The sequence below is a fragment of the Halyomorpha halys genome, unplaced genomic scaffold (genome assembly GCF_000696795.3).
Source record: "Halyomorpha halys isolate HHAL.00 unplaced genomic scaffold, Hhal_1.1 Scaffold785.1, whole genome shotgun sequence".
NCBI lineage: Eukaryota > Metazoa > Arthropoda > Insecta > Hemiptera > Pentatomidae > Halyomorpha > Halyomorpha halys.
In genome coordinates, this window is record NW_027114505.1 from 345,220 (window position 1) to 371,600 (window position 26,381).

The 26,381-nt window shown below is 29.9% G+C and overlaps 1 protein-coding gene across 6 annotated transcripts in view; it reads right to left on the reverse strand.

The window, feature by feature from the left end:
• Positions 1-10,581: 10,581 nt before the first annotated feature.
• axo (axotactin) overlaps positions 10,582-26,381 on the reverse strand; it is a 98,322-nt gene continuing 82,522 nt past the window's right edge. The window contains exons 22-37 of one of the 6 annotated variants that reach the window (XR_001343963.3): positions 25,368-25,517; positions 24,924-25,115; positions 23,479-23,625; positions 23,006-23,156; positions 22,718-22,883; positions 21,068-21,218; positions 19,883-20,061; positions 19,697-19,799; positions 18,886-19,079; positions 16,651-16,755; positions 14,935-15,070; positions 14,072-14,136; positions 12,841-12,981; positions 12,526-12,613; positions 11,710-11,764; positions 11,334-11,412 (exon numbers count right to left, since the gene is read on the reverse strand). Coding sequence is in view for 5 of the 6 variants with exons in the window: in XM_014429315.3 (XP_014284801.1) it covers positions 11,255-11,412; positions 11,710-11,764; positions 12,841-12,981; positions 14,072-14,136; positions 14,935-15,070; positions 16,651-16,755; positions 18,886-19,079; positions 19,697-19,799; positions 19,883-20,061; positions 21,068-21,218; positions 22,718-22,883; positions 23,006-23,156; positions 23,479-23,625; positions 24,924-25,115; positions 25,368-25,517 (2,093 nt within the window). In the remaining variant the exon portion in view is untranslated. Of the gene's footprint in view, positions 11,413-11,709; positions 11,765-12,525; positions 12,614-12,840; positions 12,982-14,071; positions 14,137-14,934; positions 15,071-16,650; positions 16,756-18,885; positions 19,080-19,696; positions 19,800-19,882; positions 20,062-21,067; positions 21,219-22,717; positions 22,884-23,005; positions 23,157-23,478; positions 23,626-24,923; positions 25,116-25,367; positions 25,518-26,381 lie in introns of all 6 variants that reach the window. The other 5 variants (XM_014429316.3, XM_014429315.3, XM_024362482.2 and 2 more) reach the window with 5 other exon arrangements.

Here is a 26,381-nt window from a genome sequence, read left to right on the forward strand (position 1 = left end):
AACTCAGGTCGAAACGTCGGCATAAAATAAATAAATATGGTTTTGTTTATTTATGTTGTTCTTTGCTGACCGCACCCCCCGACAAACTTCTTCAAGAGAAAAGTTCTCTCTTTATGTCAAACGTTCACTTAGGCTCTGACTTCTAGCCTGTGTGGTACCTTGATTTTATTCTTATTCCCCCTTTTTTTCCATATTTTAATTTGTATTTTAATTTATATTTCTTCTTTTTATCTGTTATTATTTCCGTTTCCATTAATTGTCTATAAACATTTATAATTCTTATTTAATTTTTACGTTCCATTGTACATCTTTATAATTTTTGATTTACTTTTCTCATTCATGTTTACATCACTTCAGTGTTTGTATCTTTTTTAGCCGTGATAAAGCCCTATAACGTGGGGTGAAACACTGGCTCAATATAAATACTTTCGTCATTATTAAAGTTTTTATTTGACCGGACTCGGACCTCGAGATCTTTCTTTTCTGTTATTACACACGGTCAACCATCGGTCTTCCAATCCTTCCTTTTGTTTTAGCATTCCATGTGACAACTGAAAAAAAATATGTACGACCCGAATGTTTTAGGAACTAATTACCAACTTTTCCAAGACCTATGAACCTCTGAATTGATACGTAATGCAAACCTATGGTTTGTGCAAAATGTTAGAACTAAGAAATTTTATTTCAGTTGGAAAGATCCTTTTTTTTTTTTTTAATACTGAACTGAACCAATTTACAAAAGCGAAATACTATTTTAAAGAGATTCTTACTTAAAGTTTACAATTATACTTAAAACTGTAGAAGATACATCCAATATTTTAAAGGACCTCTGCAAGTTTACCAAACTATTGAAAATTCGCACATACGCAGGCGTGCGGATGAGTTATTTGTTTAGGCTGGTACAAGTTAGCCTGAATTTGTGCCCGACCCGTTGAGTATCGGTTTTTTTTATATAAATCAAAGGGTGCTTGTGTTGCATCCACACGTTTGTGTTCAGTTAGTTTTGTTTCATAACTGCCAAAAGATATATATTTGTGCTCCTCGTGTTTTAATTAATTAAATAATTTTCTCTAACCTTTAGATTTAATAACTAGCTCTTGTTTAAGATTTCATATTTTAAAATTCTTTTAATTGGGTGTAAATACATCATTTCAAATCTTGTCAATTAACATGAATGGTTAGTTGTAGGTTTGACATAGCAAAAATATACATTTACGAAGATGTATTTCATGGCAATTAACAATTATCTGATAAAAATCCTAGAACGAAACTTGAATTTCTAGGTTATGTTGTACTATATCACCAGCTTACGGCCTTCAGACTTATACGTAACTGCACATCGAACCGCAGCCATTGGTAGATCATTCCTCATCCGTTCCTCTTCCCTATGGAATTCTATTCCCTCCTTTATACCTAGTTCTAATTCCCTTCCAACCTTCAAATCCCGTATATTCGACTACCTTCTGTCCATCCAATTCCGGAAGAATAACAATGGAAAGTTTCAAATAAGGTTTATATATTCTCGGTATTTTATGTTTCAGAATTTTGTTCATACTTGTAAATATGTATATTAGCAAAAATTGTACCTTCCATTTATTATTTTTAGTTTAATTGTAGTTGATTTTGATTTTTTTTTTAAATTATTATCAGAAGTGTTAGTAATCTTATGTTTTATGTTATGAAAAATGGTTTTATTTTATTTGCTCTATTCTTATTTTATACGTTCTGTTAATTATTGTTATTCATTTTTATCTTTTACAATTCATTATTTTATTCTATTTTAATTTAATTTTTATTTTGTATTTTACTTTAAGGCTCTAAAGCCCAATTTTTACGCCTGTTTATTATTCTGAAGGATAAATCCCAGAATAAATAAAGAATATTATTATTATTACTATATCTATGCATTTTTATCATCTACCGCACCATTTACTGATATTTACGTTTCCTTTCATTTCAGCTATCTTTATTTAGTTCCTTTTAATAATGAAAATAGTAAATACGAATGTCAATAGCCAACAAAAATCACGAGAACACACAAACGCGTGGATAACGTCATTTGTTGCTTCCTTTGTTTTCCAAGGATTTTTGTACAAGTCTTGGATTTGTGGTAAGTCGATAACGTGTAGATCCAGCATAAAGGTATTAAAAGAAGATTATGTGCTTAAAATCCTTTCGATACTTTAGCTGAAGCGTTGATACTCGATAGTATCGATACTCCATGAAATCGGACTCATACCGTACTTTTTAATCGATGTATCTACCGGTGATTAAAAAAAAAAAGTTGATGCTCCAATGTATTGTAGTGATACCTAAAATATTTTTCATAGCGACCTTATTCTAAAGCTAACAACTTTTCGCGGCACAATTGCAGAGCTATAAAAACTGCTGTAAAACGTTTTGTTTTAGAAAAAAAGATATAAAACTTTTTGTCGAGCTATAAAAACTTTAAGACACAATTGTCCTAAGAGCTGTTAAATAGGTAGGAATAGAAGAAACAACGGAATAAAGTAAATACTAGCATGCACGGTTTATTCGCAATTAATTTTAATTTTTTTATTTTTGTAATATTTTGAAAAAGTGGCAGTAGCTTACTGTACCCCTGGCATACGTAATGACAATCAGTTTGGAAACCGTTGCGGTATCATATCAATTGCCTATTATACTATAGATACTATATAAAAAGTAAAGATACTACAGAGTATTGGAAGCATCAAAAGTAACCTCTCTAGTTTATACTATTCTTATTATTAATTTAATTATTTATTATTATTAACACCTCATTATACTATACAACGAAAGTAGAGATACTCTGAGCTCAAATTATCTGATCTCCTCATGCTTGATACTAATAACATCTACTTTTTTCTCGGTACATGTCAACCAGAAAAATTGTCAAGGTCTGGTTTTTAATTAATCTAAAGGTACCTCTACACATTTGCCAAACATTAGCAAATTCACGCATGCGCAAGCATGTGGATAGGTTATCTGGCTGGTACAAGTTGGCCTAAATTTGTGACCTATACGTCGAGAGTCGGGTTTTGGGGTACAAGTCAAAGGGTCTTTGACATGAAGCCATGAAACCCTCCACTCCCTTTCTCCATGGTAGTCTTGCTTATCTGACTTATCAAACAGACAATTATAGCGAGTAGGTTGGTCGATGTACGACATGTCACAATCTCACAAGAGGAGATTATAACACAAAAAAAGGCAATTCTTCCCTGCTGGACCCGCTCCGCTAAGACCACCGGGGAGCGACGGACTACTTTTGAAATATTAGCTTAAAACGGGAACAGGAGACTTTAATATAGTTAAATCGAGCAATATTTAAAAAGTGCCTGAAATTGAAAAACGACATGAAAATGAAAAACCTTTTGTTCCTCATTAGTCTCAGCTGAGATCTGAGTGAAGGTAGTTAAACTGGTTAAGAAAAACTATGTAGTATGAAAAACAATATTTTAAACTTTAAAACTCATATATTCAAAGTTTCTTGTAACATGCAAGATATGTAGCATAGTATACATATATATGTTGTTGTTTTTTCACAAACTTTTACAAGTAACTTTAAAAAGGGAATATTTTGGAAGTGTTTGATCTTTACTGTTGGTCACACAATACAACACCATTAGAAGAAACAGAAGTTTGACGCAAAAAATAGCCATACAAAAACGTCTAAAAAGCTAGTATCAAAGATGAACAAGAATGGATAGTTTTAAAATAATATCTAGAAAAAAATGACAATCAAAAGTACCTCTACACTTTTGCCAAACATTGGCAAATTCGCACATGCGCAAGCATATGGATAGGTTATCTGGCTTGACTGGTTCAAGTTGGCCTAAATTTGTGGTCTACACGTCGATAGTCGGTTTTTGGGGTACAAGTCAAAGGGTGTTTGGCACAAAGCTTGTTACGAAGCCACACCTTTGTCCCTAATGAGGAATTAGTCGTATCTGAGAACAGAGAAGGTAGTGGTTAATGCTGTTAGTTTCTTGTTTAACTTCAGTTATTTCTAAGAATGAATCAGAGGTCGAAAGACTAAATTTAACATGCCATGTCTACAAGACAATGCCAATCTATAGAGCATCAGAGGTTTGCCATATTTCCATCTAGCAGAATTATTATTTATCATTTTCTTCTGAAAACGATATATTTAAAGAGCCGGTATGGTCTAGTGACACCAGTAACGTGCTGATATAAAAATTAACTTCACTCATCACTGTTCACCTATGTATAAGGCTAACATGTAAAAAAGGACATCTTGTTTACTACATTTAAATCTCTACATTTATTGATTTTTTTTTTTTAAATTTTGATAAAACCATAGTAAATAATTAGAATCTTGAAGGCTTTACATTTCTCATGTTTTTATAACAATCTAAACATAATATTGTAGCGATTGGTATTCCATATTAAGCATTTTTTTTTTTTTACAAGACTCCCATTGGAGTCCTATACTGCCTAAAGGGGCCTCTACATGTTGGCCAAGCCAAGGCGAACTCGGACATGCACGAGCATGTGGATGGGTGGCTTGTACGAGTTGGCCTAAGCTCGTTGCCGATCCGTCGAGAGTCGGTTTTTGGACACAGATCAAAGGGGTTCGTGAGAGTGCTCGTGTAGCATCTCCACCATTGTTCTTTGTCTAGTTGCAACTGAGAGCTGTTAAGGTGGATCCACATGTTGGCCGCTCGCCACGGATCGGAGGCTCGTACAAATGCTCGGCAAACAAAGAGCGGGCCATCCACATGTCAGTGTTATTCAGAGAGGCAAGCATGGCGGACGTACTAGTGGTTTCAGCCATTGCACTTGGATTGTATTATTTTTATTACAAAAAAAGAAAATGAAAGGAAATTAAATATAAATAAATAAGATTAAATATAAAACTTATTATAAAAAGTACCAACAAACACCTTTAACACCTAACAGCTCTCAGTTGCAACTAGACTAAGAACAATGGTGGAGATGCTACGCGAGCCATCTCACGAACCCCTTTGATCTGTGTCCAACAAAACCGACTCTCGACGGCTCGGCAACGAGCCTAGGCCAACCAAGCCAAGCCACCCATCCACATGCTCGCGTATGTCTGAGTTCGCCATGGGTTGGCCAGCATGTAGAGGCCCCTTTAGAAGATTGTAGTTAATTTTTATAATAAGTTTTATATTTAATCTTATTTATTTATATTTAATTTCCTTTTATTTTCTTTGTAATAAAAATAATATAACCCCCCCCAGTGCAATGGCTGAAAGCAAGTGCTTACGTAAAGTATACGTCCGCCATGCTTGCCTCTCTGGATAACACTGACATGTGAATGGACCACTCTTTGTTTACTGAGCATTTGTACAAGACTCCGATTCGTGGCGAGCGGCCAATATGTGGATACGCCTTAACCATGGTTGGGGGTCAAAAAGTTCTTCATTTTGTGGGACTGGCACTCAATGAAAAAAGTCAACGTCCCAGGCCGGATTCGAACCGGCACCGCCAATAGAAATCAAATGGTAAGACTGTGTCTTAACCACTGAGCTACAGGCGGCCCATTAAGCATATCAAATATTGTTGTATATTAAGCATATCAAATATGCTTAATAAATTTAGAGCAGCTATGAAACTAGAGGAAAGTAAGGAAAACTCTTGACTCCTCTCAGCAGAGCGTGAATAAATGTTGTATTTTATTGATTTTTTAAAATTAAATATAATTGCTGTTATGACATACTGTAATAATGTAAAAAATTAAATAAATTGTAATTTTTTATGATAAAGTTACTGACAGAAGTGTTCTGGACCAACTTAAATAAATATTAACCCAAGACGTCTCTTGATGTTAATATCTGATATGAATTTATCAATAGGCAAAGTTGGTTAACCACCAGCCGAAATGGGCCCTCCCCATTCTTTGTGAGTCCCCTGCAAACATGCCATCAATGTATAAACTGCCTTCAGTAGGCCCTGTATTCCCATCTTATGGGATGCATATACAATGCCCTCTGCCAAGACAAGATTGATTAAAATGTTCCTTTGTATATGTATCTATTGGGTTAAGCTAATTGTATATAAGTATATTTGATGTAAATAAAGATTTAAGAGGTAAGAAAAAAAAATAATTACAATTTGATAAATTTAAAGTCATTATAAACTGTTCTCAAAATGTCAAGTCTGATTTTGATTTCCACGTGTACTTCAAGATTCAGGAGCTCTCTGTACCAAATATATATATATATATATTGTTATTGCAGATTTATGATTAATTTTCTGTTTGATATTTATGTAATTTTGGTGTCAAATCTATTTAAGTTATCTATTCCAAGCAGGAGGTATAATTTTAAATGAAAATATGATTCATAAATTAGTTTAAGATTTCTGAAAGGTACTATCATTGATAAGGTATGGAGGAAGTCACCATTTCCCAAAATACATTTAGATGAATAGTGATGTCATCTTCCCTTTCCCTCTCCCCCCAATAAATTGGGAAATTTGAGGAGCTAATTAAAATTGTGATAACACACTATTCAAAGAAGTTTTAACACTCAAAATGTTAAAAAACATTATTTTTTGAGGTAGGTTTTCCAAAAATATGTAAGGATAGGGTAGATAAAATAACAGAAAATATTTTACCTGACTTCTATTAATTGAGAAATCAGGTCAAATTTGATTACAACAAGGTTTGTAAAGCCAACTCGAAAAAAAAAAAATGTGATTGAAACTCAACTAAAACTGTAAAACAACTTATATAACTTATACTAAGATTTACATTGCCAATAAAGCAAAGTATTTTATGTTTCACAATTAAGGAAAATTAACTTATGTGTATTTAAAAAAAAAGTAACCGAGTTACAATGCAGACTATTTAGTACACTCACTAATCTTCCCATTATCCATATAACTTTCCATTACAGTTCAAACACCAGAAAATTACATAATCGGATCTTTTAAAAATTAGTTTAAATATTCTAAGCAAGTTGGTAATTTCTGCAAAAAATCTACAAATTATTTAGATTTTATGTGTGAAAGGGAATTTTCAAAAATACAACTAATAACTTATCTTTAATTTGTAATCTTTAACAAGTGATTCATAAGAGCTAACTCAAATTTAATTAACTAATAAGTCTTCAATTCTAGTAGCTATAGTCAATCACTGAAAAATATATTCTATAATTAATGTTCATCGTATAAATAATAATCTATTGCTAAAAACATTATCGATATTTACATTATTTTTACAATTAATAGAAACAAATATAATTATTAATATTTATAATACATATTAATGGAAACTCAATTATTTATTTCTATAAACAATTGACTGAATACAATATTTGAGGTTAAAAGATGTTGAAGTGATTGCCTACAAAATACAAGATCAAGTTTTCAGTGGAAACTACAAAATATCACTAAAAATTGTCTTAAGTTTGCATTTTCTATTCTGATTCACTTTAGTTAAATTTATTTAGACTCATAATTTAATACTTTTATACATCTGCTATTTATGATAGTTAAAATTTGATAACTTATACTAAGATTTTTTTATCAACAATATATTTACCAACTAAACTAAGGTGCTTTGCTCCCAGTGCTAAGGCCAAAGAGGAATATTAAAACAAAAATTTAACATCATTGATCAACAACATGAATATTTAATAAGTCTATAACTATAAGAAGTAATCAACAAAGATTTTATCCAATCAAATATTTTGTTTATATTATTAAAATTAGAAAGTAAAATTGATGATGCGAATAATAGTAGCAACCAAAATTTAAAACATGAAATAACAAACTTGAGATCAATTAATTTAATTTAAATTTGTTCTTTTTGTTATTATTTCAATAATGAATGCTCCTGTCAACTAACAACAGAGTAAGATTGTTAATTGCGGTCAGTTAGCAGATTGATATCAATATCAAAAATAATAAGATAATTGGTTTTGTACGGTCAAAAATTAATTTATAAATTTTTAATTAATTAATTAATTTAAAAATAATAACTTATTTGAAGTATAAAAGGAATATAGTCCATGTCTGGTCAAAAGAACTAAAATTGTAATAAAATTATTTGTAATGAGTCAATGTTTCGCCCTACTTTGCAGGGCTTCATCAGTGCTAAAACAGATATAAACATTTAAAATAATGTAAGAGAATGGATAACAAAAATAAAAGTTAACTAAAGTATGGCTAAAAATTGTTTAAAATATTTTCTTTATTCTTTACCTTTATTTTATTCTCATTTTCGGTCTCTCAGTGTGTACCATATTTTTGTATTCCTCTTTTATCTAATTTTTTATTATTTCTGTTTCATTAATTGTCAAGTACCTTTTTGTAATTCATGTTTATTTATACTTTTCACTGTACATCTTATTTTTACTTTGTTTATTTTTATATTAATTTTCACATATTTTAAATCAGTTTTAGCAATATCTTAGTTAACTTTTATTTTTGTAATCTATTCCCTGTGTTAGATTATTGTAGTTGTTTGCATCTTTTTTAGCCCTCATGAAGCCCTGCAATGTGGAATGAAACATTGGCTAATAATAAATAGTTTTATTACTATTTGTGTCCTTTTGACTACACCCAATCAATCAACGATCTTTCACTTATTTTAAATAATTGTAATAAGTTATTTCATTATTTAACACAACTCAAACCTCTTATAGGCAACATTCTACATTCCAGCAAATGTTTAATACATGGTATTATAAATTTTAGAGTGCAGTTCTGATATAGCAATAGGTTTGTGGAGCATAGCGATTTCATAGAATGTCATAGCTTTATTTTTCTTAAAATAAAGTAAAATATGTTAAAAGGTAGAAAACACCCTTTATCTGATAATACATGCTTTTAAAAAGTAAAAAGAGTCAGCTGTATACTGCTACGTTTTGAAAAACTAGTTTTTGAATATTATAAACATACATTGGAGTTTATGATAAAGTTATTATTTTTAGTGATACTTGTTATGACACAGGTGTTGAAAAAAGTTATTGAACTGTACTCGTTCATAAGTTACAAATCTGAGAAGTGTTTTAAATTAAAGAGCTCTTTTGTGATTTTATTTTATCAACTGCTGTTGATAGTAAACACCAACTATTAATAATACTAATAACCAAAAACTACTAAGAGACTAAAAGCACTTAAGTTAGAATAATGACTGTCATAAAATCATACGACTAACTTCTCAAAAACGTGCTAAATAAATGAGAGTATTATTATCTAATATGTTCAATGAGATTTATGAAAAAAAGTCCAATACATCTAAACTTCTTTTAACATGATTACTTATTTTTATTTTCATGCAACTATCCTTGAAGTTGGTTACTCTTCAATTCCTATCACTGTTAGATATTGTGGGTCCAATTAAATTTAAAATTGGTTCAACAGCCATTTTTGACAGTCAAAATCACTGAAAAAATTCTTCTGACCACTGTAAAAAATGGTTTGGTCAGCGACAGGATACTTTTTTATTCATTATTGTCTGAGCAACTAATTCTTTGAAGTCTTAGTCCTCTATCTTGATCAAATCCATTTTATTGAATTTGGAAAGGAACGGAATACAACAATACACCTTCTATAGAAAACAGATCCAACTGGAACTATGGAAGGTTCCTTGTATGGTTAAATGTAGATTTGCTCGAAGTCTCAGTTTAACCTGCAGTCATTAACAAAGAAATTGTAATTTAAACTGTGATGGTGCAACCGGCCCTAAGAAACATTATAATTTTACATCTGTTGCTAATATAATTAAATATCTTAAACTGAAAAGGAATTTCAAAAATATTTCACAGGACCATGTACAAATTAAATATGTGTTTTCAAATTCTTAAAGCTTTCTTATAATTCTGAGAATTTTACAATGAACTATTGATAACTTCAACCAAAATTTAATCACTAAAATGAAGACTAAAGCTAACTGAAAAATCAATAGCATTAAAGACATACAAATTAATTACAAGAAATAAGACTAAATTGGAAGGTGATGTCATATCTAGATTCTTTTTTTATTGGCAGAAGCAAATAACGTAATTTTTTAAATGAAATACTTAACAAATCACTAAATTGAATTTTTCTTCTGTTCCCTATATCACACAATGGTTATTCTTCTAAAAATTAGCATCCATTAGTCCATTGTCCATGGCGCACTTCATATTAATCTATTGCCTAAGATGGTTTTTTTTGGTAGAATTTTCTAGTAAAACACATGGCTATAAAAACCTCTCCTATAGTCCCCAGGTAATAGGAGACTCTCGGGCTTGAGAGAGAGAGAGAGAGAAGGCTTAGAAAAATTATAATGTATTACATGTTTTTTTATAAAATGTGTGACAGTATTTTTTTTATTGGTTTTAAATTTTTCAATTTTAGTATAATTTGAATTTGAGAGGAAAGAGGAACTGTTATTGAACTAAAAATAAACTTGTATATATGTATGTATAGTTGACCGTAAAAATTGATATATAGGGAGATGGTCAGGGTTGCGGTCAAAAGTGAAACAAAAATAGTTTACAACTATTTATTTTCCAACGTTTCGCCCCACTTTGCAGGGCTTCATCAGGGCTGTCCAAATAAATAAGTTGAACAGGAGGAAGCTGTTCAACTTATTCATTTGAGCAGCCCTTATGAAGCCCTGCAAAGTGGGGCGAAACGTTGGAAAATAAATAGTTGTAAACTATTTTTGTTTCACTTTTGACCGCAACCCTGACCATCTCCCTATATAAAAATAAACTTTATTATTGAGAAAATATCCAACATTCTTCATTCCTTTGTTTCATTAATTTACATTTTAATTAATGAAGAAAATAAAATTCTGCGAATTAAATTTGGTGACAATGTGGTGCTAGTGAGCAAGCCAAAAAATGAGTTTAGTAAAAACCGCCAAGCCAGCAACACTTTATTTTATGATTTCATTTATAATTTCAACATTTAAAATCGAAAAGGATTGCCCACTACTAATAATGCTAAAACCATGATAAAAGAAATTGAAAAAATATTTTGTTTTAAAGGCCACAAATAGTATATAATATGAAAATTTCTATTCAGTTTTTTTATATTTCCTCCAAGTTTCGAATAGGAGTAATCAAATTATCAATAGATTTATCAGTTATTTTTATAAAGTTTCTATTTACACAATTTCTGAAAACATATCATGTGAAAAGAAGTTTTGATGAATTTCTAAAACAAAAATTATCCTAAAATCTATAAAAATTTTTAAAAAAAATGTCACTTGAGTCAATAAGCTATAAGTCTGTAACGGACACACACTAGTACACATATAAATCACTTAATCGATGGACATGATGGATTCCCGACTGTGTATCACGGCTCTGTTGAGTCTTGGGCTACCAAGGTAGCTCAAAGGATTTGCGAAGTTCCTTACTCTACCTTCAGACATAAATAATGGAGACAAGAATCTTCCAAAGTTGAATTTTCTCCTCCTTCCTAGATATAAAACAAAACAATATAGGAACTTAGACAAAAATTCCAATAAATGTAACTATTTGTAAATGAATAAAAAATCAATTTTATAGTATTGATTGATAAAAGTTTCATCAATCAATAACACAACATTAATATATCTGGTGTTTTCAACAAGCATTCAAATTCAAAACTAAATCCTTGACTGTAATAAAAATTCCAGAAAAAGTATATGGATTGTGAAATGACAAGAAAATTATGAGTAGAAGAAACATATCAATACTTGTGTGTAGGGGAAATTATGATAGGAACAATAGTTACCTGCCGAGGATAAAGATGAAATGCTTGATCGCAGTGTTATTGTGTCGGAGTTATCCTACAATCAAATATCACATTCAAATTTTAATTATTAAAATAAATGATTCCTATAATAATGAGGAAAACTAAAAAAAGAAAAAGAAAAAAACCAATGGAGGTAAAAATAATCGCAAGCAAAATATTACATTTGTTGTTGTTTGAATTTAAGGGCAAAATCTACAGATGGCTGGAGATCTACAGATGGATCTGCGCTTTTAAATAAAAAAAATATTATTTGGTTATTAAATGGTAACTGATGATACTAATAATTCATGATAGTTATTTAACAATAATGACAATAATGATAGTTATGTAAGTTATTTTACAACAATGATTGTTATACAACAACAATGACAGTTAATGTAGTAATATAACAGCAATTACAGTTATTTAATAACAGTGATAGTTATTTAATAACAATGATAGTTATTTAATAACAATGATAGTTATATAACAAAAATGTTAGTTATATAACAAAAATGATAGTTATTTAATAACAATGATAGTTATATAACGAAAATGATAGTTATTTAACAACAATCAGGTTCATATTAGGGTAAATAATCTGATTGTTTTAATGAATTCAGTGGTTTTATAAAATATTAATATTTAATTATAATATAGTTAAATATTACTGCTTATGTACTATTAAAAGCAACATGCATTTTTTACTTATACCTATACAAATAAAACTTGATTATAAATATTTTGGTTAAATATATTATAAAACTTAAATTTAAGAAATTACACATGCATAAAAATATTAATATAAGTGATGACCTTTTTAAGCGTAGGGTGACGTGACATGACGCCCGATATCTTCCAATTTTATGGATATGTTGTTATTTTCTAAACCATCTTCCATACCCTGGAACCCCAACACATTTAATACCTTCACCAAAAACATTGTATGACAAAAAACTTGACAAAGCATTCAATAATGTTATTGCTGACAGACACTACAATGCATAAGACAGATATTAATTACAAATCAAACAAACAGTGATAAAGTGTTTAGAGATACTACCAAATAAAATATAGATATGTGTGATTATTTATTTTAAAAAATGAAGCAAGACAAACCCTCAGTTTTACCTTCTCTGGTCGAAGGCTTCGTTTCTCATCTTCTTCTTCTTCAGCTTGCTCTCCAACACAATCTTCATTGATTGTTTGGCTGACGATATCGAGGTTAAGTTCGGGTATTTCAGTTCCATCAAATTTGTCTTCCTTTAGTTCCTAAGCAGAAACAGTATTATAGCTTAAAATATACGTAAATAAATTAAGAATGGATATTTAGACAATTAATAACATCGAAATTGATTGAGAAAAGAATAAATAAGTAAACCACTTTATTTTGGTTTTTTAGGGGGATCATTGTAATTTAATTAACATCAATCAAAATGATTGATGATATATTGTTTATTGTCAGGAAGTCAAAATACTACATAAAGAAAACAATAGTTTTAGAAGCTATAGCAATAGCTGAAAATCAAAATTATGCATTAAATTATAAAATAGGCACAAACAATTTGAATGTAACATATGCCAAACTCCTAAGCAGATTAAATAAGTAAGAAGCTCTTGTAAACTCCATTTTGCAAACAAAAATTGTTAAATAATAAATCCAATAGAGTGTACTGTTAACCAGTAAAAGTCTCAATGTGAACAAACTTAGTATAAATGAAACTTATTCCTTCCTTTCCTGGGCGTGGCCTTTTTGGCTACCCCTTTAGTTTGAAGAAGAGTAGGGTTATGGCATCCCCCTATTCGTAGGAAATCAAAATAAAAAGGAAATTGAAAATTGTCTCACCATTTATTTTTAAAAAAGTAATAAATTTTGCTCAAATATGAAGGAAAAAAATCTTTTAACTTATATAATTTTAACATTATATAGGTTTTAAAAATGAATTTTTTATATTAACTTGAATATTTTAGACAAAAAAAGTCACCCTTAAAAAAAAAAATTACTGGTTTATATAGTTGGGAATGAGGATTTGTTTTTATTTGCAACAAATACTTCTACTAATTGTATACATGAAAATATATTTTAATAATATGAATGGGATTATTACATTTGAAAAAGGCCTAAACATTACAAACATGTTGAATATATCTATGTAAAATAAAACTGTTATAAAAATATGTATTATTATAGTTTTAAATAAAAAACAATTTATATTTGTGGATATAAATTGGTCCAAATGGTTTTTCCTCTTTGATTTTGATTGATATTTATTAAGTAAAATATATACTTATTAGGATTTTGAATTATATATTTATTTATTATACATATGTTTAATTAATTTATAATAGTACAATTACTTACATTTCTTAAAATTTTGACTTTTTCATCATCATCAGCAAATCTGTCAACCATAAGGCCACCATTTTCTAGAAAATAAAGAATAAAATTGATTTAACAAAAATGTATATCTCATTATTTATTTTTTGCATTTAAAAATAAGATTGAAATAGAAAAATGTTTTGTAAAGAATGTTTTGAGACTTAAATTGGTTATAATTATTATTTATTTAAACAATAATAACCAGCTGCAAGAAAGTGAAAAGATTATATATTTAGAAACATATATTAGACAAAAATACCCAGCTATAATTTAATAACAAAAATACTCATTTGCAATTGATTAGAATTGGAAGTATTATAAATAATAATACATTTTTGAATTAAAACTGCTACATTACCTGAAATAAGAAAGTAAAAAAAAAAGATCTATTTAAATTTTAATGATTTATAATCGGTAAAATTTATTGCAGTCTTTGATTGTATTTATATTTTTTCACTTAAGCTGTGATGACTTGTAACTCCGAAAACAATTTTATATCACTTAAAAAATAAATTAAATAAAAATTACTGTTTTAAAAATTGAGAATCCTTAAAAGAATTCTCCTAGTCAGAAAAAGTTATACAGCTATCAAAATGGTGTTTGAGACCAGATGTCTCTAGAATGTTGTGTTGATTTTTTATTATTTTAAAAATATTAAAATCATAATGTCAATTTTTTTGAGTTATGAGGTATCACAGCTTAAGGAACGCATTGATATTAAAAATATTCATGTATGAGAAGATGGTTGGGGGTGCGGTCAGTAAATAACACAAATAAGTTTAGAGAACTCATTTAATAGTGCCAACTCAGTAGGTACGGATATTTATGATGACATAGAAATTTACCACGGATATATGGAGGCGGAGAGTCCTCAGAAGGTATTCTAAACCTGACAACAGGTGCAGGAGTCGCAGGTGAGGATTTGTAGGCTGGTCGCAGGTCACCTCCATTCTGCAACCCTGGTTTAATACTGTCATCCTGCTAAAAGTTTAATAGCACACCTTAGTCAGCTATCGAAAAATTAATTAATTTAAGATTGATGTGGTTCATTAATATTTTATGTCTATTTATTAACACTTCGACTGTGGGGGCTTCCTTGGAAAACTTTAAAAGCACGATTTGTTTTTCTTTTAATTTAAGTAAGCATTATATAATACATAAAATGTAATATTTTGTCAAATAAATCTGTTTTTAAACTGAATTACTGAATAAAGACTCTAGAAAGTTATCGTATATCACCAAATTTTCTATACAACATTTAGAAATCGTGAAATAATCCAAAGTAAAAAAAAAAAATATTTTTTTAAATAAAAAAAACAAAAACCTTTTGAAAATGTAAATAATGTTATTGGAAGTGTATAAAATTAATTAATAGATGAGTAAATTAATTTATGTAATTCAAAAAATAAATTTCATGATTAAAAAAAAATTGAAGGAGAAAGGCAGCGAATACTAGAAAGATTATAGCTGGTAGAAGCTAGATCAGTAATAAACACGGTTCAGGATGATCCAAGATGAAAGGGAGGAGTTAGAACTCTTCCTACCACTCCCAATGAATTAAAATTAAATCAGAAGCAGGTACTTAGACTTAACCATATATCCTTGTCAAAGGATATATGAAATTTCTTTCTTTTTCTTTTTAAAATTGTCAGTCTGAATATTACTTATATATACATCCTTTATATTTTAGAACAGCTATAATATTAAAAATAATATGTTTAATATTTAATATAAATGGTAAACATTTCATTCACTTTAAAAATAACTGCTATAATTCGAACATTTGAAACAAATAAGTATTGAAATATTTATTTAGGTTCATTTAAATATTAAATAATTATTATTATATTGTATAGTTTTTGAAATATAAAAATATATTTCCATCGAATAGTCATCTTGCCAGCAAAAGTTAAGAAATGCTAAGATACCTTCACAAAATCTGTGCAAAATTGAAGGAAATCTGAGATGATCTAGTTTAAAACTGTGTTGTCGATGTGTAATGACACATTCCTAAATTTTTTATAGCCCTGGAAGAGACTGACGGGACCCCAGTTGGGAATCATTGCACTATATAGCAGATACTACATTAGAATTAAAATATCAATTTAGAAAAAGTATACACTGTTTTAAAAACATATTTTAGCATTTCACACTATTACTTTGATTATTTGCTTGATAAATTTTATAACTAATTGTTTCATATGGTTTCTATAAAGAAATTGAAAGATAATTTGATTTATTTGTTTATTTTCAAGAAAGTGTGAATGAATAACAAAATAATGACAATTAAACAGTGTTATTTTTATTTTTTTTAAAATTATTTTTCGACTTTAGACGTTTTTGATTTTCTTTTAAACTTCTAAATATGAATATAAACAATAATTGTTTCTTTTTGTTAATTATTTTTAGTTCATTTCTGTTTAATTATTTTTAAATTAAATTATTAGAAGTTAGTCTAATCATAGAAATGATTTTATTACTACATAATTCAGCATTAAGATTATTTACTTAAGTAAGCAGTGTGTACAAACCATTATACAAGCCAAAGTGACTATACTCACGCTCTTGGATCTGGTTAATTTTATCGCAGGCCTGAGGATCGGATCTTGATATGGCAGTGATCTCCCGTTCTGACCGTTGCTTGAGTAGAGGCTCCCTTCGCAGACCTGCTTAGTAGTTAGTGCAGTGGGTTAGTATGTTAAACAGCAGCACCACAGCCATGGTAAGCAAGATATAATTAGAGTTAAACAAATAAACCATTTAAAAACATATGGAGAAAATTGAGTTGTCAGGAGAATGAAAATATATTATATGTGTAGGAGTTATTAGGAAAAGGCAATAAGGCTAACCAAAAACAGACGTTATTATGAACAGTGCGCTGAAATTTAGATAACTGAGTGGGCAAAAGGAAGGAAGTGCATTTAAAAAGGCAAACATTGTTTGAAAACATTAATAATGAAAGATAAAAAAAAAAAAAAAAAAAAGCTTGTTAATAAAACAATTAGGACTTATATTCATTTTGTAATATTTAAAAATTATTTTAAATTTAAAATAACACATGTCCACAAATTAATAATTAGAACTAGATAATGGGCAGAGAAGCCTGAAAAGTTGCAAAAGAAGTGGACAAAGGGTGTAAATTGATTCCTGAAAATAAATATAATAAAGTTTTATATTTCTTTTAATTACTGTTTATATTTGTCATGTTTTGCCTATCTTGGATTTATAAATGTTGAGTTTTATAGAATGAAAAAATCACAATAAATGATAAAAGGGAGCTAGCTGTAAATGATAATACTATCCTAAAAACATGGAAAGTTAAGATACTAATTATTGTTTTGTTGTCAGTAGACTGTTATCACTTTTAGTATTATTCATATTTATTGTTTTAGACAGTTGCATTACTTTATTTATGCTTATTGAAGATTTCAACTTGAACCAGCATGCATTGTTGCAGTTTATGATGTTACTCCTACCATGAAGAGAGGGATGTTCAGTTGAAACTTTTTTCTCCTTGGAAAAGTGCCCTGTGGCCTTTTAGAAATATTAGAAGCATTAGTATTATTATTACAGTATAATTATTATTATTTTCTCACAGTTCATTGACACTTTGACCACGGAGGCACTCCTGGAAAGCCACTTAAAAGCAAGATTTTTTATATTCTCTTTCTTTTAATTTAAATAAGCATTAAATAGTATACAAAATATAATATTTGGCCAAATAAAGTTGACAACACATTGTCATCACCTGCATATGCCACTGAATCTATGCATGCAATCAGCTAATACATGTTTGCAGGTTTTTAACTGAATTAAATAAAGATATTATATATCACCACATTTTCAATAAAATATTCAGACAATGAAATTTTTTTAAATAGAAAAATTAAAAAAAACTTGAACATGCAAAAAATGTTATTTGGAGTAGGTAAAATAAATGTATACATGAGTAAATAAATTTATGTACTTAAAAAAAATTTGAGGAAATGAAAAAATCCTTAAAGGCCCCAGAACCCAGAACGATCGTAGCTGGTAAAAGCTTGGATAGTACTAAACACGGTTTAGAATAATCCAAGGAGATGCAAGAGCTCTCCCTACCACTCCAAACTCAAGCTAGAAAAGTGACTTTCCATGACAACTAATTATCGCCATAAGAGCTCCCGAGCCACCACTGTGGTCAAAGAGTTAAAAGGTGCCAGGTGTAAAATAAATAAATAATTACAATGAAATTGTCTGTTGAAGTGCTGAAAGCTGAAAATGAAGTGCGATAAAATTAGTATTAATCATGCCCATTATACTTTAGTGAATATTAACACAGAAAATTTAGAAATTATTAGAGGACTATATTTCATTTTGTTTTCAATGATAAAGGTGGGATTGCGTTGAAGAAAAAATATTACAAAAGGTATAATGCAGTATTAAATATACCCACTATTAAAAGATTCCAAATTGAAGCCATGAAAACATATTATAATACAATGATGAGATTTATTACTATTTTAGTCACAATACATTAAAATAATAAATAAAACCACTAACTAATAAAGAAGAAAAATCATCTGTTATTTGCAAATGTTGAAATAAGCTCAACAACAGTAGAGTGATTGAGAATTGTATAAACTGAATACTCAAATAAGAGTACAACTTGAGTATCTTACCAGTTTCATATTACTTTGTTAAAATTTATTGGCCAACGGCAATTATAAAGATGTACTGAAAGTCAAATATTTTAAATACTAATACAATAATTAAATTATTTATTAGAATAATACCGATTTCTTAAAGATAATACTGACACTTCTTGACCTAACTGCCTTTGGTATTGGTGCGATTGGTGCAATGGGTAGAGGAGGTTCCTGGTACTGAATCTGAGTGGCGTGCCAGATCATGGCAACTTTGCGCTGCTTGTAATTCATATGTGTACGGTACACATGATACAGGATACCAGCCAGCCCCAAACAAAAAACTGTCACAGCAACTAAGAACAGAACTAGACAAGAAAAAACATTATTGTTTAAACTCTCTGAATAAAAAATGAATTATTTACAAATGTACTAACAAGTTAACTATTCTTATGAGAAGAAGATGGTCGGAGATACAGTCAGCAAAGATACACAAGATATTTGCGTGTAACACATCGTGAAAAATAAAAAGAATTATGTTAATTCAATTACTTATTCACATTTTCTTCCGTACCTCTCATTATATTTATTTACATAAACAATGTCTGGTTTTTAATTTTTTTTTTTACTATTTATTTTGAATAATTCTTACCTCTAAATTATTAAATTTTATCTTCTATTAATATCAACTACTATCTAGTAGTTGGTAGATTGATAGTATCAACTACTATCTAATTAATTTAGTGTAATGCATATTTCCAAGTTTGATAGTGATTATTTTATTTTTATTTTGATGTTCTTTGAATTAAGGTTGTTATCTTGTTTTGTTTTTCAGCCCTGAAGAAGGACTGAAATTCTGGTTGAAACGTCAGCACAAAAAAATAAATTTTGTTTTTGCTGACCGCACCTCTGACCAACTTCTCCTCATATCGATCTATGCTCAACAACTAACATCTCATTAACTATCGTCAAGGTGATTTCATACCTTTCCCCGTTCTGTCCTCCTGCAAAGATGGATCAGAATATTGAGAGATATAAGCGACTCTAGCAGGCGGATCTATCACCCAAGTCTGTTGCTCCTGTCCTTGCTGAAGCAGAAATATTATGAGTGTCAAAAGCAAGAACAGAGATATAATTTACCTTTATTGAATAATAAAAATCATATTCATACAAAACTGGTATTAAGAGAGGGGCCAGGTCTTGGTTTGTTCATAGCGTCAAATGAAGCACATCTTGCACTTCTGATACCCTGTGGATTTTTGACAAACACTTTGTTGCTAGCAGTCTTAGTGAAGAGCATATATTCATCCAGGGGCTTCATGTCAACATTATTCACTTCCAAAAACACATCTGTAAAAATAAAAATAGAGATCATAGGTTTGAGCCCAATGACAGTAGAAAAATGCATTATCTACATTATACATATAAATATGAGATGATGAGTAGGGGAGTTAATAATAAAATAAAATAAAAATTAATACAAAAAAATTTAATGTCAGCTGTTGTTTCAGCTCACAATCAGCGCTGCATAAACCAGGTAAAAGTAAAACAAAATTCATATACGAATATTTAAAACACTTAATGGAATAATGAAAGTATATAGAAGGTAAAATAAAAAAAGAAATATAAAATGCATAAATCTGAAATAAATAAATATACAAAATGTTGACTTGAATTAAATAGTTTTTACTCCATATATTTTTGTTTTATGTGACTCCTCTCCTGATGTTGTCTCTTAGATTATAACAGTCAATTATTTTATACATACTAAATGAGAATAATTTTTTATCGTGTTACTTAAAACTACAATTGTTTAGATCAAGCATTCCCTGGTCTTATTTAAGACGGAATAATACCTGAATCAAATTTTGTATAGATCCATTCCGGAATGGATTTGATTCTGTTCTAACAGAATGATAGATGGAAATAAAAGTAATATATTGAAAATAAGTGAAATAAGAACTGTATAGAGGGAGTAGGCCAAAAGAGATAATATTGGTAGTTGTGTTAGTTTTAAATTTAGATTATGGAACAGTAATGTTGCTGAAATGAGAATGAAGATAATGAGGGTCACCATTTTGTATTTTGCTGGGTTATGGATAAAATGCATGCTTCTCTAAGTTCATTTAGTCTTGAGTCCCAGAGGCAGCAGTTCTGTGACTGAAGATGGGGGTCCCGGCCTCCAGACTGTGTGCACCCAGCACCACACACGGACATACTCGCTCTTCTGAGGCTTGTAACTAAGTGAGGACCATAGTTCCCTGCAATGTCTATTATCCCCAGGGATTGGCCCCATCAGGTCCGGTTGCCCCTGTTCTTTCTAATTCTTTGTAAATATATATTCGAAATGACTCACTGGAAAGGCAGCCCAGATAGCTCGTGTAGGCACCAAATCTAGGGTCGCTGGTATTAATTCCTCCAATCTGCACTTCGTTGGCTCCTGGATGCTGGGCTTGGCTGATGCTCAGAACAGGCATTACGACCAATGGCACTTCTTCTCTGTCTATCTATAATATGACATATTTCATATTATTAAATCTTAATTTATAGTATGAATAATACTTAATGTTGATCTAGAACAATGGTCCCAAACTTTTTTTACCACAATTGAAAAAAAAATTTCGCAGCACTCTTGTTGAGCTAAAATAAAACTTATTGGCACCCTTGTCGAGCTTTAAAAAATATTAAAATGGTGCCATAATCATCCTAACAGTGGTTGAGTAAGTACAAAAAACAGTGCAAATAATCTATAGCATAGATAAACCAAAAAACAAAATATTTCATATTTTAATTTCTTCCCATTTTTTTTTTTTATTAATGTTTTGAGAAAATGACAATCACTTGCAGTACTTCTGGAACATGCTAAGGGCACTCACTTTGGAAACTATTTATTTAATTGATTTAAAAAATTAATTTTTATCTTTTCTGAATAGAAAGCTGGAACCAACGATCAGCACCTCTGTTAATCAATACTCTTTTTCAATATAGTACACATTTCCAGTTCTTCAAACCTCAGCTGCTAAACTATCCTAATTTGATTTCCCAATAACCAAGCATTAAACAAGAGTTGTTGTGGTTCAGAATTATTCCACAGACCTCAGCAACCAAATAATTCTACTTTCGATATCCAAAAGAGGCAAGAAAAGGTACTATGGTGTGAAAATATTAATAGATCTCAGCATGCAAAAATTAACCTAATTTCCTGTTTCCAATATATACTAACGGAAATATCTATTTCCATGCTTCAATTATAAAATAGAAATTAATGAATAAGTAGACTATGTGATATACAGGGATGTGAAATACAAAAAGATATATCATATAATGTAATAACTAACAGGAATTGGAATAAAATCAAACATATTAGACATTCTTCTCATTCATTGCTCATTGAAAATCAATAATAAGTAGAAATAATAAATAATTATGTGAACCCCTATGACCCATGATGGGTTATAGAATCAGTACTTTGTAAGAAAGCACTGTTTTTAGAACAACTGTTGTACAAGGAGGTGATTTTTTTAAGATTACACTCAACTGCCAGATTTTTCCCCAATTAAGGGTACTCACTCCCAGGAGAGCACCATAATCCACAGGGTTGACTCAAGGCTACAATATAACAGAAAATAATTTTCTGCCACAGCTGGATTAAACCTGGGTCCATGGAGTTAGCAGCATAGTGCCTTACCACTATGTAGAAGTACCCAATAAGTAGAAGTACTTATTAATTATTTAATAAGTTTAAATTTCTTCAAATTCTTTATTTAAGATACCTCAACTTTATTTTCAAAATCAGTATATTTCACAATTTCAGATATAATTCAATTTTAAAAGTTTTTTCAAAATAGAATTTTTCAACATTAATAATTAAGTAGTAATTAAATAGTAAAGATTATTTAATTATTGAAAAAGGCCAAAAAAGTAGTAAAAACAAAAAAGAGCATGTGTCATATGATTAGTTATTAGTGATTTTTATTTACCAAGATAAGTAGATCAAACAACATACCATGAGAATAGCTGTTTTATTATCCCTCTTGTAATATACAGAATGCCTAGCACCATTAAGGAAGTTCCGATCTGTGATACGGGCTCCGTAGGCGGAGCCTTCTCTGTCTTCTTCGAATATCAGTTCCCCGGCTGCACTTAGAGCTATGATGAGGTAATAGCTTCTCCTAGTAAGTCAAACAAATAATGAATATACCTATTTATTTTCTATTAAATAAACATACATCCTATAAAGAGTATATATTTTCATTTCAGTTTAAGTTTATATAATTTTTTTTTTTTTACTCACTTGTTTTCAGTTTGCAGAAGTAATATTGTTGTACTTCTATCCCTTGCATCCGAACTAGAAAAAGCCAATTGGACTTTGATTTGATCTACAGGTCCCACAAGAGAGAAATTTCTTTGAAGTACAGATTCGCCACTGAAATCCGCACCTTTTTCTACAAATAAATTCATACTCTATATAATATAAGATAGAATGCATTGATGAAAATCATTAAATAATAAATATTTCACCTTAAAAACTATTTAAGATCTTGACAAAACTAGTTGTATACTAAAGTTTGATCAGAGACTATCAATTGTTAAAAAAAAAAATGTAACTATTATATGAACCATGTAAGGGCCACCAGACCGATCTGGTATTGAATAAAAATATATGAATGAAACTTTAATTAAATATATATATTTATTTCAGTAGTCAAATATAAATATTTTTTTTAATCATACACTTTAAAAAAATTAAATAAAAGTAAGGATTACCTTCACCACAAAATTCTCCATAGTACGAAGTAAATTCACAGTTGCAACTGGATTCTCCTTTGAGGAAGTTCTCGATACAGACACCCTGGTTGAGGCATGGTAAGGTATCGCACTTCATTTCGCAACCACCAGCAATACCATCTATTTCTGTAAAGTAGCCATTACACATCACCAAGACAGACTTAGGTGAATTTCTTAAATTAAAATTATAAACTTTAATAGAAGTGGAATCATATAAAATTTGAAGTCTGTTGAATTGTTTGAATAATATAAAGAAAAACAAAATAATATTAAATGTAGACCATATGTGATTAAGAAGGAGATAGTCAGGGCTGCAGTGAAGAAAAACAAAAATATAAAAGAAAGATGGTTTGGTTGCGGTCAAAGAAAATACTAAAATAATAATTAAACTATTTAATGTGAGCAAATGTTTCATTTTCAGGGCTTCATCTGGGCTAAAAAAAAAAAAATACAAATAACCAAAATAAAGTAACAAGGTAAGAGAATAGATAAATGAAATAAAAGTGAATTAAGTTGCGGTTGCAGTAAATATGATTTAAAATGTGTGAAAATTTATATAAAAATGAACATTATATGTTTATGATATATGAAGAATATTTATAGAAAAAAGGACTGCCAATCTCCCCACTCCTCTATCCTGTTTGTCTTCTCATCCGCCTTCAGCTTCATTTCTGTGCATTCAGTAAGATGGAAGTCCTATTTTGTGAATTATTTTACTTTTTTCTTGACTTTTATTCTTATTCCCCCTTTTCTGTTTTTTAGTTTTTACTGTTTTTAATATTTCTTTTTTATTTACTTTTTTATTTGTTATTATTTCCATTTTCATTAATTGTCTAATACCTTTTTGTAATTCTTGTCTATTTATAAATTTTCACTGTACATCTTATTTTTATTTACTTTGTTTATTTTTATGTAAATTTTCATATATTTTAAATCGTATTTAGCCACACCTTAGTTTACTTTTATTTCATGTTATCTATTCTCTAACTTGTTACTTTATTTTAGTTATTTGTATTTTTTTTTAGCCCCGATAAAGCCCTCCAAAGTGAAAAAAAATTATGGCTCAAATTAAATAGTTTAATTACTATTTGAGTTTTGTCTTTGACTGCGCCTGTCTTCCTTTTATATATTAACACAGTCAATCAACGATCTTCCAAAACAAAAATAGTCTTTAATTATTCAATGATTGCCAACGTTTCGACCCACAATGCAGGTCTTCATCAAGGATGATGTGTTGGATGGAGGCGTATACAAACAATACAATGTTTGGTAGTGTCCACCTCCACCAATCACAGCTCTGATGAAGACCTACAGTATAGTTTGAAATGTAGGCAATCAATACTATTTTTTTTCTTCTCGACCACAGCACTTACCATCTCTTTCAAAAACAAAATAAGTTGAAGTTGAATTTTGTGGAAGCATACCAGTCTCATTAGATGAGTTGATGAAATTAGTCAGGTTGACAAGAGTTTCTCCTATCTTCAGACCCCTGATACAACCGATGTAACCCATGAGTGCTTCCTGCTTGGGACTGCTCAGCAAGGAATCATACCCTCCAAGACTTACTTGAAAATAGTCAGTAGGAGGAGCTGGTGGTCTTTGCGGAGCTAGAACTTCTGTTGATAACATTAACAAAAATTGTGAAAACCTTATATATTTCAACTAAAACTTAAACTTCAGTTATCTATGAAGATAAGTATTACTTTCTAATTACGGAACAATTTATAAAATCAGTTATGAAATATTAAATTATGTCTGTTTTTTTTTCCTACATGGCTTATTTCATGGACCAAAATGAACAGAAAATAAATAAAAGAACACCATAATGTGTGTTTTATACTTGATTAAAATGTAAATGGTTTACTTACCTTTCTCAGGATTTGTCCAAGGTTTGCTAGAATAGTTTGCAAGCAGCTTGATAGGCACAGACAAAGAGTTGTTTCTTTCATTGACATACAATTTGGTTTCTGAAGTAGAACGAACGATAGCAACCTGAACTGATTTTCCACTAGATAAACCTGTAAAAATGATTTAAAAAAATTATTTACTTTGGTTTTTCATGACATAATTGTTACCTAAGCATATACTATGTGATTGGTAGGGATGTGCCATTCAAACTATTGTGATATTATTGGAAGATTGTTGAATGACTATGTGTAATATATAAAAGGAAGATGGTCTGGCTGTGATCAAAAGAACTCAAATAGTAATTAAACTAAATATTGTGAGCCAACTTTTCACTCCACTTTGCAGGACTTCCTCAGGTACCATCATACTTATCTCTAATTCGTGGCTGGGTTCGGCTATCTCGGTTCAAGCTGGCTTCAGCAGTTCCTCCTCATCGGACTTGTTTCTCTGGAGTCCCCAGCTTCTGATGTCCTTTGCTGCTCTTTCAGCCTTCTTCCCTTGAGTGACTTCCTTTCTTTCTTCCTCGATGGTATCCTTTCCTTTCAGCTATCTCATTGGCTAATCAAGTTTTAGGGTGGAACCTAAGACCCCACCTCAACGCCTCGGCTCAGCTTTCTTTTGGCATCCAAAATGCTTTATGTCCCTCCGATTATCTCTATGGTTGGTGATGCTGTAGGTTTAGCTACCTATGTGGTGCATTACCTGTTCAGTGTGTGCTTTATTGACCCTTAAAGCTCTTGGCCCTCCAGGTGTCAGTCAACCCCTTTTAACTGCTATTCATGAGATAACGAACACCCAGAATACCTATTTAATTAAATTTAACTTTTTCCTCAATCCAGTATTGTCAATACATAGCAATAAATAACTGTATTTATTTTTAACTTTCCTACTATTTTATATAGGTTTTAGGATAGTCTTCGTATATATTTTTTTATACCTCCATGTATGTAGGCAATCAATAAATAGTTAAACCT